Source organism: Pseudoliparis swirei, chromosome 3 (genome assembly GCF_029220125.1).
Source record: "Pseudoliparis swirei isolate HS2019 ecotype Mariana Trench chromosome 3, NWPU_hadal_v1, whole genome shotgun sequence".
Taxonomy (NCBI): Eukaryota; Metazoa; Chordata; class Actinopteri; order Perciformes; family Liparidae; genus Pseudoliparis; species Pseudoliparis swirei.
The window spans coordinates 24180616-24199079 of NC_079390.1; the positions used below are offsets into that span (position 1 = coordinate 24180616).

Below are 18464 nucleotides of genomic sequence, written 5' to 3' on the forward strand. Positions count from 1 at the left end.
TGGTTAAAAACACTGTTTAAAAACATCGTGGTTATAAACATCGTGGTTAAAAACACTGTTTAAAAACATCGTGGTTATAAACATTGTGGTTGAAAAAATTGTGGTTAAAAACATCGTGGTTGAAAACATCGTGGTTAACTAAGAGAGATATCAAGAGGGAGAGAGGAGGGGTGAGAGAGGAGAGAGAAAGAGAGAGAGGGAGAAGGGGAGAGAGTCGAGAGGGAGAGGGGGAGAGAGAGAAAGAGGGAGAGAGAGAGTGAGGGGAGAGAGAGAGGGAGAGGGGAGAGAGAGAAAGAGAGAGGGAGAAGGGAGAGAGAGAGAGGAGAGGAAGAGGGAGAGAGAGAAAGAGAGAGAGTGGGGAGAGGGAGAGAGAGAAAGAGAGAGAGGGGAGAGGGGAGAGAGAAAGAAGGAGAGAGGGAGAGAGAGAGAGGGGGAGAGAGAGAGGGGGGAGAGGGAGAGAGAGAGAGGGAGGGGAGAGGGAGAGGGAGAGAGAGAGAGAGAGAGGGAGGGAGAGAGAGAGAGAGAGAGAAAGGGGGGGGGGAGACCGGCGTTTTTAAAAATACTTTTAAACGGTTGTAAAGCTTTTGGCAGATCTACAATAAATGTAACTTCACTTCTCATTTAGATCTTGACTTTGACTCGAGGGTTCTGCTCGATGTTCATAAAGTTCATAAAGTTCATAAAGTTTATAAAGCGCGACTCGAGGTTCTAAACATCAGACGAGGGAACGCTGTCTCACTTCTTATAAGCACTTAAACAAATGAGTGTGTGTGTGTGTGTATTGTAAGGGAGAGAGACAGACAGGCAGGCAGGAGAGAGAGAGAGAGACCGCTGCATTCATTAATCATTAATCTATTCAATGTTACGTTTTCATTCATTGAAATGTTCAATAAAACTTTATTGAGTCGAAGGACTGAAGACAGAAAGTCAGCTGACTTCCTGGAAACAGGAGGCCGAGACGTCTGTGACCACGCCACCCAGAGCCGTGCGTGTGTGCGTGTGTGTGTGTGTGTGTGTGTGTGCGTGGGAGGGGGGTTAGATTGGGTGGATCGCAAAATTGAGAAAGAAGAAAACTGTTTACAAGAGTTGGCAGATTTACCGGAAATACCAGGAGCCTCTCGTTCTCACACACACACACACACACACACACACACACACACACACACACACACACACACACACACACACACACACGGGGGGATGTTAATATCTATGAAGCTGCTGTATTCAGATTGCTGCATGAACAAAAAGAGGAAGTGAAGAGATGGATGGAGGTGGAACACCAGGAATTCATCACCCCCCCCCCACACTGACATATATATATACTAATAATATAAATGTTATATTATATATATATATATTATATAAAATATATAATACATATAATAATATATATAATATATATATTAATTATTAGTATATATATATTATGTATTTTATTTAATATATAATATAACATATATATTATTAGTATATATATTATATAATATATATAATATATTTTATATAATATATATACATAGTATATAATATATATATATTATAAGTATATATATTATATTATATATATAATATATATATTATATATATATATCTATAATATTATATATTGTATACATATTATTAGTATATATATATTATATTATATAAATAACAAAATCCTGTAAGGACAAGGACCCTCCTCCAGACAACAAGACAACAGGACAACAAGAAAACAAGACAACAAGGATCCTGAACCCTCAGGACCCTTGTTGTCTTGTTGTCTTGTTGTCTGGAGGAGGGTCCTGAGGGTTCAGGATCCTTGTTGTCTTGTTGTCTGAGAAGCTTCTCCAGACCAGAGCTGCTGAGTCCAGAGCGCTGCAGGCCGTTTCTGGTAAATCACGTGACTTCTCTTTCCAGTCGTCTCTGCCTGCAGTAGCGCCCTCTGACCAGAGGGGGCTCCTGCAGGCAGCGAGTGCTGAGGAGGCATTTGTTAGGAAACCGGCCTTGAGGTGGGAAATCCAGATCTGGGCTTTGACCAGTGTTGGGCAAGTTACTGAAAATTAGTAATTAGTTATAGTTACTAGTTACTTCTTTTAAAAGTAATTTAATTACTTTACTAGTTACTGTATATCAAAAGTAATTAGTTACTAGGGAAAGTAATGTCTGCTTTTTTAATGTAATGAACAGTACTGAACAGTCAAACACAATAAACATATTTTGTAGACCTATTTATTGCAATCAACAGGGCAACAGGCCTTCAAATCAAGCAGTAGTACAAAAGGTTAACAAAATGTTTTAACAAAAATGCCTCATAAGGCAAAGCTAAATATAGATCAGAGATGAGATTCTCAACAAACGTTAAAATTGGCTAACAAGTCTCATCTCTCACCTCTGACCAGGAGCCACAACATTGCTAGCTCTCAAACCAGTTATTGTACCTCAAGAGGAGAAGCTTCTCAAACGTTTGATCTGAGAGCCTCTTCCTCTTTGGAGAGAGAATCAGGTTCCCAAGGCAAAGAGTCTTTCCACTGGGGCACTGGATGGAGTGGCTGCATTATATTTCAGTGATATGTTCTTTATTATGGGAAACTGATTCAGAGCGTCCATCCCTGTGGCTCCTGATTTAAAGTAATCAGCTACTTCATTTTCAACAGAGACATAGGCATCCTCCTCACTCTCATCAAAGCTAAAGAATTCATCCTCTTTGGTCGATGGCCGGCGCTGTGTTGTTGGGGTTTCCCCTGGGTGCTCATCCTGCTCTGGGACATATTTTCTGCATTCTGCTACTAGACTTGCTTTTACAAGGTCCTTCCTCTCCTGGTCACGCAGCCAACGTAACTTGAACTTGGGTAGGGTTGCAGCAGCTAGTAGAACACGTGCAAATCTGGTTTTGATTGCCTGAAATACATGACACAAAAGACATAACAAGAGTATTAAAACAAGTCTTAAAAACAAGTGTATTATACATATTTTAGCATGAATCTGACTACAGAGCAGTCACTAGTAAATTGACCTGCACTTATAAATACTTCACATTATCTAGACACAAATAAATGCAACTGAGCTATTGATTGGATACATATAAATGCAAAATAAAATAGCAGCTCTTACCTGAACAATTGCCTCTGGTAGGCCATCAAGGATTGCAAGGTGTTTTTTTAAATCCAGAGTCTTAGACATCAACGTCTCCAGAGTGGGCAAGAGTGTTCCGTAAAAACAATTGTCCTCGCCTTGCAGAATGTGAAGAGCCACAGTAAGTGGCTTCATCACAACACAATACTCTTTAAGGACCTGATGTTCCCTTTCACTGATGCATTTCATCTGAAGTTGGGAGGATATTGTATTCAATTCGGCCACAGGTATCTCAGAAATTCGAGCTACCGCATCATAGAATGAATTCCACCTGGTGGTGCAAGGTACAAGCAGCTTCTTAGCAATAACGTCGTTGACAATCTCCAAAGCCACTGTTGACCGACTTGCCTTGTTCCACAGCCCTGCACATTTTGTGGTAGCATTTCTGTAGATAGATTTTGTTTCTGGCTTTGACATGAGCCACGTATCGACATCAGTGCATGAGATGAGGTTCAATGTGTGCGATGCGCATCTGTGATGCGGGGGTAAAACCACGTCATTGACATCGACAGCATTATCGAGCACATCCCCAATGTTTGTAAAAGTCACCTCATCCTCCTCCAAATGATCTTCAGTGTCTGGCTCAGGTGGCTGGTACATTTGAAACGCCTTGACAAAATTAGAGCCATTGTCAGTAACAGTTGCTGCCACTTTGAAAGACAGGCCATAGGATGAGTGGATGTTGTCTATTTCGGTTGCAATAATGTCACACGTGTGTCGGCCCTTGAATCTCTGGCATGCCAGGGCTGATTTCCCACGTAGCATGTTGTTCGGATTAATCCAGTGTGCAGTTACACCTAGAAAGCTTTTCTTGTAAACAGTCCAGATGTCTGCTGTGGTCGAGACATGTTGTAAACCCTCACGTTTTTTTTAGCTCGACCTGCATTTTCGCATATTCTCTGTCTAAATAGCTGGAAAACATCTTCCTGCACATTTGCCCCGAGCCTCCATTTATCACTGGAATTTGGCTTATTAGTTGCCTGAAGGCAACTGACTCGACAGTTGACAGAGGATGCATGTCATCGACAACATACCTCGCAATCAATGTACTCAGCTCTGCCTGGCTTATCGGCTGCACTGAGTCCGTGTAGAGTCCAGCCTATGGAGTGGCGCCTTCAGCATCCGTAGGGCTGGGGTCTTTCGCGACTAGCGTTGTCGAAGCGTGTTGTTTCAACAGGTGCTTCATCAGATTGGAAGTGCTACTTTTAGATGTGGATAGGGTCTTTGCACCTGCACATAATTTACAACTCACCACTACATTTTTGTCTTTAATTTCGACGAGCGAAAAGTAATGTCCATACTTCCAGGAGAGAAAGCTCATTCTATCCGCGCTGTCGGCCGTGATGTGGTTTAATGCTCATTGATTGATGCGGTTGGTGTTTATTGTAGCGACCCTGTGAAGTGGCTGTCGATCACAGTGTGGCACCGTGCTGCTGGTCGAGGGGGCGGGCCTGTGATTGGCGCAGTAGAGGGGAGGCGGGGTTAACCTGTCGGAAAACGGGAGTTAAGGGTGGTTGACGGGAACCGCTGTTGTTGACGTTGGAGCTGCTGAGAGGAGCAGCTGTCTGTGTGGTGGAGGCCCAATAGAGGAGGAGTCAGACCGTCGTCCCGTCTCCGTGTCGTCAGTCCATAACGGCCGAGACGTTCCATCATTGCTCCACCAAGGTCCTGATGTCGGATCAGAAGCAGCTAAAGTAGCCGAGCTTGTCTTCTTGTCTGCAAGTGTTCATTTCTCACAAAGGAGAGGAACGCGAGTAACAAACTCATTTACATTTCAGTAACTGTAACTGCGTTAGTTGAGTTAAAAAAATACTTGGTTACATGCTCGTTACCGCTAAAAGTAGTGGAATTACAGTAACGCGTTACTCCCAACACTGGCTTTGACCCACAGGTTTACGGCCCTGACCCAGATATGAGCCGGTTCTGGGCGGGTCCACGCCGAGACGGGCCTATGAGGACGAGGACGCCAGCAGCCAGCCAATCAAATGGCTGCAGCCCAGGACCAGCATAAAACAATAAATATATATATCGAATAAAACCATGAACCTGTTAGATCTCATCATACGTCGGATAATAGCTGATCTGGTGCCAAATAGTGATCTGAGGTGCCATATAGTGATCTTAGGTGCCATATAGTGATCTTGTGGTGCCACATAGTGATCTTGTGGTGCCATAAAGTGATCTTGTGGTGCCACATAGTGATCTTGTGGTGCCACATAGTGATCTTGTGGTGCCATATAGTGATCTTGTGGTGCCACATAGTGATCTTGTGGTGCCATATAGTGATCTTGTGGTGCCACATAGTGATCTTGTGGTGCCACATAGTGATCTTGTGGTGCCATATAGTGATCTTAGGTGCCATATAGTGATCTTGTGGTGCCACATAGTGATCTTGTGGTGCCACATAGTGATCTTGTGGTGCCAGGTGACGGTTTGAGGAAGTCGATGTGGGTTTGTGGTTCATGTTGGTTCCTGTGATGTTGCTATGAAAGAGAAGCTCTCTGCTGGCTGAAGGGTCACTGCTCAGGTTTAGAGAACCAGTTTCCTGTTTGTACAGTTGGACACTCGAGGGTGATTTCGAGAAGAAGAAGAATCATCATCTCTGGTTCTCGAGGTTTACTCTTCTTCACACAATCATGCACATTCCAAACATGTGTGTTTTCTGTGAAGTTTCCCCCACACACACACACACACACACACACACACACACACACACACACACACACACACACACACACACACACACACACACACACACACACACACACACACACACACACACACACACACACACACACACACACACACACACACACACACACACAGTAAACACCCGTCAACTTCATGTAATTTATATTTAAGGTGTTGGTCCCATCTAGTGGTGGCATGAGGTACTTCACCTGTACGCCACCACGCTTCAAACTTTGTTCTAATAAAATTCCACTTTAAATAAACAGTTCTCAGATTTTTACTTTAACTTTAAAGGAACAATTAAGCATAATAAAAAGATAATAAAGACTGGTCCTCCCGCCTGTCGCTCTCTATGAATCTGGATTGTTTTGGTGAGTTTCCTGGTGTTTATCAGCAGGAGAGAAGTGATGATGAAAGCTCCACATCAACAACAGGATTCCAACTTTATTGTATAATCTCTCAAACCGATGGTGAGGAATTAAAAAATAATAATAATAGTAATAATAATAATTATTATTATAATTAAATACTAATGTAAGTGAATTCGTTTTAAAGTGATTGGAGATTTTTGTGGTGTTCAATTAAACCTCCATTATTGAAAACATTAAAAAACAAAAAAAACATTGTTTATACTTGGGGTGTACTGTACCTTTAATTAAAAGTAGCAACACCACAGTGAAGACATGTCACAAGTAAAAGTCACACAATTAAATAAGGTTATTGGTATATATATAATATATAATATATTGGTATATATATAATAAGGTTATGAGATAAATAAAAGTGTATATTCTTAGTAGTAAATACAAGATTCCAACAGAAACGCATCGCCTTCAATTTGTTCTTCAACTGCAACTCACACACTAATCCATCAAATATATATATATAAATATATATAAATATATACATAAATATATATACATAAATATGTATACATACATATATATAGACACACACATATACATATGTATATATATATATACATATATACACATATATATATATGTCAATATATATTTATTTATATATACATATGCATACAGATACATATAAGTATGTATAAATATATACATATATATATAAACATACATATGTATATATACATGCATATTTTATATTTATATATATATATATATAAATATATCCGCAGGAGCTTAACAAAACACAAAACTAGACAACATGATTAAACTAAATAAATAACTAACCAAAGAAAAATCATCTATGTTTTTAAATAGTAATTCAACAATAAATAAACAGCAACAAAATGTGAACAGTCACGGAGCATTTCATTCGTACAACTAAATGGCGCCCTCTAGCGGTGCAGTTTATACACTTCTAAACCAGCTGCGTAGCCGCCCTTCACAAACACATGTCACAGGGACATATGCACACCGTCAAAGAGGATATGTATGATGCATGTTATTGTTAACATGCAGAGGATGATGGAACTGTGGATACAATACGCAATGTTATAACAGAAAACTTAAAAGAAAGCCATTTAACTTTCACTTTCACAATATTCTGTTTAGAATAGAGTAAACAGCGTAATAACTATAGGACACAGCCCTCTACCCACAATGCACGGCTCTATGTCAAACCGCGCTGCACTAGGTGATGTATGCACCTGTAAAACAGGGCGCAGCTCTGCAATCAAATCATAATAAAACCACGAAAGAGTCAACTCACCTCCGTCTGAGGCGCGTCGGCTGAGTCCTCCTGATGACGAGCAGGCGCAAGCTGAGGGCGAGGGGCGAGGGGCCGTGTGCAGCAGGCCTGAGATCAGTTCACCGGCTGCTCCTTCATCAACATCAACAACAACAACAACAACAACAACCACCATCCTTCTCAACAGGAGAACACAGCTCAGTGCAGTTTTCAAACATATTTGAAAGCTTCCCGTTTTGTTTGAATTGAAAGTGAAATTAATGACACGCCTTCATGGGGCGGCCCCTCTCTTTCACTGGGTTTCATAAGTGGTAACTCTATACAATGGTGCTGCAACTCAGCAGTTATTTAGCAGTTTTCTTCCATATGGAACATTAATACATCTTCATCCTAAACAGAATGTTTAACCCTCCTGTTACCTTTCGGGTCAATTTGACCCCATTCAATGTTTAATGTCGGTGTTCTTTGGGGTCAATTTGACCCCAGGCTGTTTTTCACTGTGTCAAACATATAAGAAATATCAACTTTTTTATTTATTTAAAGGGCTATTTAGGTAGTCAACAAACAAACATAAAGTACCTCACACTTAAACTTGGGAAGCAATATTAATTCTAATAATTTTCTGGAGGTTTTAATTGCTGGGGTCAAATTGACCCCGAGGGTAAAATATGTTAGTAAATGTGAAGGCAACAGGAGGGTTAAACAGAACATGTTTCTCTTGTTTGTCAACCATGAACTCCACCATGATACAATCTAAAGGCCTCTAGTCTTCCTCTAGCAGCTGCTGAGGCAAACTGACTGTGTGGGTTTTCTTCATGAACTGGGCCGTGATGAAAGGGACGGCGGGGACACCGCTGCAAAGCTGAAACCTCACCGGCCCGGACAGGTGGACAGATTGACAAGTGACTTTTTTGTTGCTCGGTCCCGATGCGCGCGCACGGAGCTCTGTGGCGCGCCAGACGGAGATCGATAAGTGTTAACGCAACGCGAAGAGACAGAAATGACATGCTGCTGTGGAGATACGATCAACAACAGACGTTTAGTTTAATAAAAGAACAAAGACGTGCTCTAGAGAACATGTCAGGGGGCGGGCCAATCTCTTTAATGTCATGCGATCTACCGACACTACGCCGCGATCGACTGGCAGGTCGCGATCGACGTGTTGAGACCCTGATCTACAGGAAGTAAAAGTCGTAACAAGGTTTCCGTCGGTGAACCTGCGGAAGGATCATTACCGATGAACAGACCGTCTGCATGAGAGCGGACAGAGTTCAGATTGAAGTGGTGGATTGGAAGCTCATTTTGCAAGTGACTTTTTTTTCGTCCCGACGACCAACAACAGACAGATTGGAAGCTCATTCTGCGCATGTGTTAAATGCGTACAAAAAAAAAAACTAGTTAAACCTGTAATTGAATTAACTGAGTTAACGCGTTATTTTTCACAGCACTAATATATATACACATATATGTAGATACATTTATATAGACATCCGGTTGTCTTAACTGTTTTTAATTTGTTGTACGGCGACCTTGAGTGCCTTGAAAGGTGCCCTATGAAATAAATGTTTTCTATGGAACATTGTTGGTGTTTGGGTGTTCTCTCTCTCTCTGGCTACGACAGCCATCCTGAGACATTGAAACTCTGAGGGGCTCTGAGGGGTCTCATTGGGGCTCTGAGGGGCCTCATTGGGGCTCTGAGGGGCCTCATTGGGGCTCTGAGGGGCTCTGAGGGGTCTCATTGGGGCTCTGAGGGGCCTCTCTGAGGGGCCTCATTGGGGCCTTGTGGGGGCCTCATTAAGGCTCTGCGTTCCACTACACCTCTTTTTAAAACAGGGTTGCAGGCTTGATTTGGCAAATCTTAATTCATGCTCAATGTTGAGCTCTTGTTTTGAAGGGCAACAGCAAAAAAGCCGATTTTTCAGAGATTGTCTTTTGGCAAAACCAGCGAGTCTTGGCCGTGTAACCTGTAATCGGCTTACCACAAACATTACATACACTTTTAACTTAATTCACTTCAATTATTATTTCATTATAATAATTATTATTTGAGTATCACGATTCCAATTCCTATAATTATTATAATAACAGTAACAAGTGTTAATATTTCTACAACTATATATATTAAATGGTTTTCCTCACCATCGGTTTGAGAGATTATGCAATAAAGTTGGAATCCTGTTGTTGATGTGGAGCTTTCATCACAACTTCTCTCCTGCCGATAAACACCAGGAAACTCACCAAAACAATCCAGATTCATAGAGCGACAGGCGGGAGGACCAGGATTCAGACAGACTGCAAGCACAATTGGATTGCCTCCAAAAAAAGTGTTTAATTCTTTTAATTTCCTTTCTTGTTCATGTAATCACATTAAATCCACTTGAACTGAACATAGCAGAGACATATGCTGTATTATATACGCAGTTCATACAGCAGTATTTATGAATAGCTCCTTTAAGTACTTTGGAGAAGCACCTGAGGGTTTGAATGCCCTCTTCTTGTGATGAATGGACACTTCAAGCTGTGGAGACAAAAGACACATAAACAAACCATCATAGGAATGTATGAATACAGAAACAATTATATTAAAAAGCTGCAGTTTTTGAATATCTTTTCCTTTCTATTCATCGTTGTTGTTATTTTCTTGCCTGAACTACCAGTATCTGTCGTAGTTTTAGTACAATAACTTGTAAGTTTTCTCAGCCACTCTATGAGATTATATTGAATGTAAATGTATTCATTAATTTACCAGGGACGGTGCACATTAATCAACATTTCAGTTTCCACCTCAACAATACAAAAGTATTGACATAGGATGCATTTACGAAGACGTATGTATTCCTTAAGGAACCCACCTTTGTCTTTTGTGCATCTGTTGAATAGTTTGAGGTAGAGGTCGTCCTAAAGTCTCTGGAAGGAAGAGCGCAGCAAAGGCCGACACAACAGCCAGAGTCCCCATGACAACATAAGGGAGGTACTCAAAGTCTCCACCTGTGAAAGAGAAGAGGACATTTGGATGAAGGAAGTCCTGTGTTTATTGTGCACTGTAGGCCTACATATGTAGTGTGAATGAATCAGTGTGTATAGCAGATCTCCAGCAGCGGGCGGAAACGGACCCGGTGGCACCGATGACAAGCATTAAGAATAACTATGAAGAAATAGCCAATCTATGAGGGTCACATGGAGGATTTAGTATTAACTTGAGACAGTTTCATAATCGGTTAAAAGTCCCTTACAGTCACTTCAAATGATATTTCAGGGTAACCAATGACTCACTTAGCTGTGACAAAAAAGGAGCAATGGAACTGCCCACTTTGGAAACGGCACTGCATGTCCCTGTCGCTGTGTTCCTGAGCACAGTGGGGTAAAGCTCTGCAGTGTAGGCATACATCAGGGTAAAACCAGCAGTCATGGCAAATTTACCCAGCATCTCCAGAGCAACAGCCAGTTCTGATAAACCTGAAAGGAGAGAACAGTTTGTCTGCGAAAGCTCCTGAATGATCCACATTTTGTACCCCTGCCTTCACTCAATGAAACCACGAATGTGGGTGCTTGAAGAGCCAGACTTGGGAAAGGCAGAGTCGTCTTGGGTTTTGACAGGTGCTGACCGAAAAGGACTCTTTGATTACAATCGCATCGAGCTTGTATTTGACACGTGATCAGAGAATAAATCCTCCCGTTGGAAAGGAGATCCACAATAGAGGGTTTGTACTTGGTCTACTCGGATTCCATGTCCCCATGTGTGAGAACAGGTGGGAGTTGAGGACCTCCCTGACAAGATCCTTGGCCAGACATTCCCAGTTCACCCTCACTACACGTTTGGGTTTTTCGAGCCGTCTCCCCCGCCATCTGATCCAACTTACCACCAGGTGGTGATCAGTTGACAGCTCAGCATACTCTCCACCCAAGTGTCCAAGACTTACAGCCGCAGATCAGATGATACGAATACAAAGTCGATCATTGATCTGCGGCATCAGTTGTTCTGGTATCAGGGACACTTATGAGCAAACATAGACGAAAGCACAAGAAGCTCCCCTTCGGGGTCTGGCTCTAGGTGGATCCCCGGTTTCTCTGGTCTGGGCGAGGTAGCTGAAGTCCGTTGGTGGCTATCCATCAGGGTTTTTGAACTGCTCTTAGTCTCGTCTCTCCTCTGAGACCTGTTTACTTGGGACACTACCAGGGGCTAATTCCCCAGGCAACATTGCTCCCAGCATCAGTGAGCCTCTTAAACTCCTCCCCCATGTTAAGGTGGCGAGTTGCGGAGGATTTAAAAAAAATCTTCTTTCCAAATGTTATAGGATTGCAATGCTGAATCTGTTGAAGGGGATTAAAATATTAATTTGGAAATATAAAAGTGCCATGATGCACCACAAGTGACGTCACTGCTTACTTTCAGGCACCAGTTGAAGGGAATACAGCGACAATCCTCCAACGAGCAAAGTAGAAACAACAGAAAGCCGTCGTGGGAAGTATCGCAGCGCCAGCCAGCTGGAAGTGTATGCTGGTACCTCTACAGCTGCTGAGAGGAAGCAGCTGATGTAGGGGTTAGCATGAAGTCGGGATGTGTTCAGGGACAGGCCATAGTATCCCATACTGAGAGTCAACCTGGGGAGATACAGATAACCGAGAGGTATCAATGGAAATCTGCATGGATCTGCAAACTTTGAGAGAAAAAACTAAAAGAGGACAAAACCCAAGTATTCTCAAATGAGTAAATGTAAAAACAATACACACTCACCACAGCAGGCACAGAATGACCGTCGTGTTTCTGATGTTTTTTGTCTTCACCAGGTTGAAGACATTGTGCTGTTCCTTCGGGTTCGTCTTTGTCTCATCAACCTGCAAGATACAAAAACCTTCATCTCACCAGTAGTTTACCGTATCATTCCACCACTTTGGTCCAGAATGAAATATCTCAACAACTGGCGGAAGAATTGTCATGAAATGTGATACGTACATTGCTACTAATGGCATTTATAGTTCTAACAGTGTGTTTCTTGAAGCACACATTGTGTTCAGTGTCCGGTCCTACACGATTTAGGTTTGGGCAGACCTACATGTACGCCGTAGTCCTCAAAGATGACCAGTGGAGCATCGACTTTGTTCCATTTAGCAGCTTTTCTCACAATGTTCTCAGCCTCCTCCACTCTTCCCTGAGAGAGCAACCAACGAGGAGACTCTGGGATGAACCTGCCTCAGTTTGAAAGAGGGAGGCAAAAAGGTTCGAGTCGGATCAGAGAGGCTTAAATGACATGTGAAGACAAGTTAGGATATTTATATCGTAAAAGAGGCAAATTATTATTTTCATCTTCTGACGGGAGATAAATCATGACATATATCGTGTCATATAAGGTACTGTGGTTCCAGAACCCGCAGGGATAGGCAGTTGGGTTCGGTGCATTGTAAGCCAGACAGCAGTTCAAAAGGTGGAACTTAGGAGAACTGATCCCTGCATCACAGACTGGCTCTGGGGATGTGAAACATTAACTTCACTTTTGATAAGAGATGTCAACTGATGGCAAGGAAAGCTGCTGGAGGGACCTGTTAAACCCAAATGTTTGGGTGAACTGGGACCGTCTGGCTGAGGCCCTTTTCCGCAAGGTTTTCAACTCCTACATCCAGACAAATGTATTGTGCAGCCCAGGGGAGGTTCGAGCAACAGAAGGCTGCCGGAGGAGTTGTGGTCAGAAGGTCTCTGGTGCCTGTTGTGACGGCAACCTAAGAACCTGTGATTGGACAACAGCGGAGACGAAGGCCGTAAAGCTGAAGAAGGATGATGTTTGTGCTTGGTTGTCCCAGGGGTCTCCTGGTTGTACCCGGGTCCAGAAAGGATAAGGCGACAGTGGTCGACAAAGCAAACACAATTGTGTGAAAGGACTTGTTGATGGAGGAGATCGTGCAAGTTGGTCCAGGTACATGTGTTTTGTAAAGAGCTAGTTGAAGTGATTTGGGCATCTAATCAGGACACCTTCAGGGAACTCTACTTTGGAGATTCTCTGGGCATGTCCAACTGGTAGAAGACCTATAAACACATTGGAGGGATTATATATCTCATCTCTAAAGATCCCAGGGAAGAGCTGGAAATTGTTGCTGGAGTGAGGGGTACCTTGACTATCTTGCTTAGCCTTCTGCCAATGCTAACCAGCCCCAGATAAGGGGAAGTAAAAGGATGGATGATACGGTAAAGTTAATATGAAACCATGCTTTATTGTCATGAGTACAACCTACCACCAGAGCGGTATGTAGAGCAGGCCAGGCAGAGAGATAGCCAGCAGGAGAGACTTCCAGCCCCTGAAGAAGTAAGCCAAAAGAGGCAGCATCATGTAGCCAAAGGCATACCCCAGACACACCCCCAGAGAAGAGAACAGGACCCGTACATTACCAGTCAAGATCTCATTGCCTGAAAGAGAGAGAAATGCAGGCAAATAGGTGAAGTTAGTTATAAGAAGTGGTACAACAGGACTTGCACAGTACACACAATATATGTAAATTGTTCAACATCACTAACGGTAGTATTTCTTGTTCAACAGCACAACATGTAAACATTTACCCAGCACAAAAGCAGACACATAGTTGGAGATCTGTCCAATTCCACTGATGAAGCCAAGGATGGTGAACACAATCCATGAAGTCGAAAAGATTTGAAAAAAAGAAAAAATGGTCTGAACTGCCATTGTGCAAAAAAAAACAGGCTTTCTTCCAAACCTAGAATGAGAAGTAATAGGAGCAAAAACATTTTTGAATCCTTGACACTACCGGTTACTAAAGATCCTTTCAGTTTAAATGTATCCATTTTTTATCTACTGTGTTTTTTTATTTGGCAAAAGTTAAGCATGGACATTTTCATCAAGAATGAAAAGGCTTTAGGAATATGATGTGTACATGATTTGTAATATGAGATGGTGTGTTCAGTGCCTGTCTGAGAGCTGTCCTGAGAAGAAGGATCCAACCAGAACCCCCAGTAAGAAAACTGTTGCGGTGAACGGCTGCTTCCACTGCTCTCCACACACCAGGTCAAACTGGAGGAGCGTGAACAAAGACAAATAACCTCCGTTTATACAAAAAATGTAAAAATACACCAAACATTTCCTTCCTTAGCAAATCACAGTTGAGTTTGTGTTCCATTGAGGTTTATTGATTTACTGTAGTCCAGTTACTGAACTGTAGGCTTACATACAACAACCCTCACCTCCGAGACGATGGTGGACTGGTAGACGTCTCTGCTGTAGCTCCACCCGTCCACACAGCCCTCCTGCTCCAGGTCCGTCAGGTTGACGTCCCGGCCAGGAACCAATCCCTGAGCGGAGAGATTTCTGACCACGTCCAGCCTGAACCTGCTGCACCTGCTCAGCTGCTGGTTCCCATTCACCACCTCACGGGCACAACGGCACACACCTGTTAGTGGCGTTAGTCACGTTTCACATAAAACCGTAGACTCCTTTTTAAACTTTATACTCTAGATCACACGTGTCAAACTCATGGCCCGCGGGCCAAATGTGGCCCGCCACGTCATTTTATGTGGCCCGCGACGGCATGAAATAAATATGATGCCTTTTCTTAAAAAAGGAAGGAAAAAAAATCTTGTGCTTTTATTTTGAAGGTCATTTTTTTTGCAGCGGACTGCGGTCTGTTCACGCTCCTTCATGCTGCGTTCAGCCAGAGGAGAGGCGAACCCTTGCGTTGCTTTACTAAATGTACTCGCGTGAGTTCAGTCCCCGGACTATTTGTCAGGTTTTCGTCACTCGCGCTAGAAGCGCCGGAGAGGGGGCGTGGCTTATCGTGGCATAACAGTTCGTTACCACCGTCCACCACGGAAGAAATACACACTCTTTGTTCTGTTGAGGAAGTCCCACACGTCGGACCATCAAGCCCTCGAGTCTGGGTTCATAATATAAATATTACATATTATATTATCCGTAGCCGCTTGCAGCTTCTCCAGGAGCTGCGTCTGGATGACGGCCGCTTTCAGACGATCGATATCCTCCGGAGGTTCTGATTCAACGGTATGACGTCAGTGACGTCACGCGGAGCATTTCAACAGTCTCACCTACTTCTACCGCCCGAGTTTAAAAAATCAGCCCGAATGAGGCGCATTTTTTCACGCGCCCGGCGGACTTCCAGACGCGCGTGCGTGCGTGTGCGTGCGTGTGTGACCACATTGACTTTGTATTAACAAACATCCCCAGTTCCCCTATTATGAATTCCTCCATCAGGTCTATGTCAGTGGTCACTAAGGTTGAAGTGAGTGCTGCTTCATGTTGTTCAGTATTTATAATATAGTCAGAAGAAAAGTTAATGTTGAATATGTGAATCTTTTTTAATTACCCTTGTTTAATTTATTTAGAGTTTGTGTATAAAAGCTGCTCCTCAAGACTCTGACTTGTAGAGCAGCCATAGGTTCAGTGAGTGAGACATGCATTACATCTTTGAGGCTTTTTAAAACCAGACTTTTATATTTCATGTTTATGCATGAAACCACTGTTTAGATATGTTTTAAAGTCTGAAGTTACTGAGTAGTAATGTATGTTGTATTACCTTGTGTCCTTAAGATTCACTTGTTGGTTCATAATTGACTGTAAAATGGAATATTACTAAATAGTTTTGTTGTGCATATTGTGATATTCTGAACTCTCAGGTTCAAACTGCAACATCTTTTCATTAAATACATTTGAGAAGTTAAAAATGTCCCTCGATTTAGGTCTCAGTTTGTCATGCAGGGGTGATAGTGCGTCCCAAAGCCAGACCAGTGGAGAACCACAGCCCCAGACCAGTGGAGAACCACTGCCCAGACCAGTGGAGAACCACTACCTAGACCAGTGGAGAACCACTGCCTAGACCAGTGGAGAACCACTGCCCAGACCAGTGGAGAACCACTGCTCAGACCATTAGAGAATCACCTGTCTCAACTGTGACAAAGCTTTTAACAAAGTTAATGTAATAATGTTTGTTTGATCTTTGATAAAGTTAAAATAAATATAATGAAATTAAATAGATTTATTTTATAATATTAAATACATTTGCATATATAGTTATCAATTCATATAAGTACACCTAAATAAACAATAAACAAATGCAAAGACAGTTATTTAACAATATGTTCTGGAGTAGTTAGAATTATACCGTGTTAGTGACAACCGGCCCTTTGAGGGCAGCCATGAGGCGGATGTGGCCCTCGGTGAAAATGAGTTTGACACCCCTGCTCTAGATGCAGAAAAACACTGTAGATCAACTCCAAAGCCACACATTTGATCATCAACGTATTCTAATATCATAACAACTTGGAGTAAGAGTTATATCACTGAAAGCCAAACATCCAAGGTTCTCACGCTGGTGAGTCCAAATCATTGCAGAATGTTTGATGCTTATATTAGAATTGTTCATAATTATAGACTAGATAATTAGTGAAAAGATATCACAGCAAACACAATCAGTTTATTTCAGATCATTGTTTAAATCACTTCACAGTAAGACTTTTCTTTTCTAGCCTGGCTCCCTTTTGTAATTGTTAAACATTGTGTAACTTATAATGAGAAACCAGTGTAGCAACATGAAATAACTACCTCTATCGGGATGCTGGCGTTGTGCCAGTCTTGGGTCAAGTTGACTTGAGGAACCAGGCAGTGGTGACGGGGAGCGTCAGTCAAGAAGACAACAGAGAAAGTGAATCCATTGGGAAAAATGCTGGAACAGAGCAGGAAGAAGACGACCTGCTGGAAACGTCCCCACTGGCCCAGAAAAGCGACGGAGTCTTCGTAATCCTTCATGGTCTCAGAGCCCAGACCGTCCACCGTGTGGAGGCTGTGGACTTGTTTTCTACTGCAACGGAATGAAGAGTTTTACCCTCCTATCTCATGCATACAAGCCACGCCTTGTAAGGCATATGAGGGATTATTAAAAAGGGTTTAAAGAGTAAACTAGTGTAGAGTTATAATGTTTTTTATCTTGACTTGCTTCTCTGTTTTAAAATGAATACATAAGAAAGATATGATAATTAATAAGGGATATTTTGTTTGTGATTTTCATGGACAGGATATCCAGGCGCAGGTCAGGTTTGGGGATCTCGGGATCGCCTCTCTGCTGCTGTAATGTGGTACTTCTTGCATCCTCGGATCGTGGCCTTCGGCATTCGCTGGGGCATTTTGCAGCCGAGTGTGAAGCGGCAGGGATGAGAGTCGGCACCTCCAAATCTGAGGCCATGGTGCTCTGCCTGAAACCGGTGGATTGCTCCGTGGGGACAGAGTGTCTACCCGAAGCGAAGGAGTTCAAGTATCTCGGGGTCTTGTTCACGAGAGAGGGTAAGATGGAGCGGGAGATCGACAGGCGGATCGGTGCGGCTGCCGCAGTAAAACAGGCGCTGTACCGGTCCGTCTTGGTGAAGAGGAGCTGAGCCGAAAGGCGAAGCTCTCAATTTACTGGTCGGTCTACGTTGCAATCCTCACCTATGGTCACGAACTTTGGGTAGTGACCGAAAGAACGAGGTCGCGAATACAAGCGGCCGAAATGAGTTTCCTCCGTAGGGTGGCCGGGCTCAGCCTTAGAGATCGGGTACGGAGCTCCGACATCAGGACGGAGCTTGGAGTCGAGCCGCTACTCCTCCGTGTCGAAAGGAGTCAGCCGGGAACCATTTTATTGTGATAACACAAAAAGTCCTCGCTCTGCCGAAGCTTCCATCTGCTTGGGAGACAGCGGGCATTGTGGTCAACTCGGTGTTTCGGCTACATGTGATTCCGATGGACATCGTGTCAGACCGTGGTCCGCAGTTTATATCCCAGGTCTGTAGAGCCTTTGGCCGGACCCTCTGCGCGAAGGGTTCCAGTCTAACGGGCAGACGGAGACACTGAATCAGGAGCTCGAGGCCTCCCTCCGCTGCGTGGCAGTGACCAACCCTTCCAGCTGGAGTCCTCACCTGTCCTGGGGTCGAGTACGGCAACAACTCCCCAAATTCTTCGGCCACTGGTCACTCGCCGTTTGAGGTCTCCCTGGGATACCAGCCTCCC

At 43.2% G+C, this 18464-nt stretch overlaps 2 protein-coding genes across 2 annotated transcripts; both read right to left on the reverse strand.

The window, feature by feature from the left end:
• Positions 1-2116: 2116 nt before the first annotated feature.
• Positions 2117-3739, reverse strand: LOC130191530 (uncharacterized). The gene is made up of 2 exons (XM_056411160.1): positions 3094-3739; positions 2117-2880 (listed from the first exon to the last, which is right to left on the reverse strand). The coding sequence occupies exons 1-2, from the start codon at positions 3712-3714 to the stop codon at positions 2482-2484; spliced, it is 1020 nt and encodes a 339-aa protein (XP_056267135.1). The 5' UTR covers positions 3715-3739; the 3' UTR covers positions 2117-2481.
• A 6053-nt stretch (positions 3740-9792) lies between these two features.
• Positions 9793-17231, reverse strand: LOC130191998 (organic cation/carnitine transporter 2-like). Its single transcript, XM_056411811.1, has 11 exons — positions 17028-17231; positions 14657-14839; positions 14383-14486; positions 14018-14172; positions 13696-13867; positions 12525-12657; positions 12206-12306; positions 11858-12072; positions 10744-10926; positions 10323-10458; positions 9793-9988 (listed from the first exon to the last, which is right to left on the reverse strand). Exons 1-11 carry the CDS (start codon positions 17229-17231, stop codon positions 9922-9924), a joined length of 1653 nt encoding a protein of 550 aa, XP_056267786.1. The 3' UTR covers positions 9793-9921.
• Positions 17232-18464: the final 1233 nt, after the last annotated feature.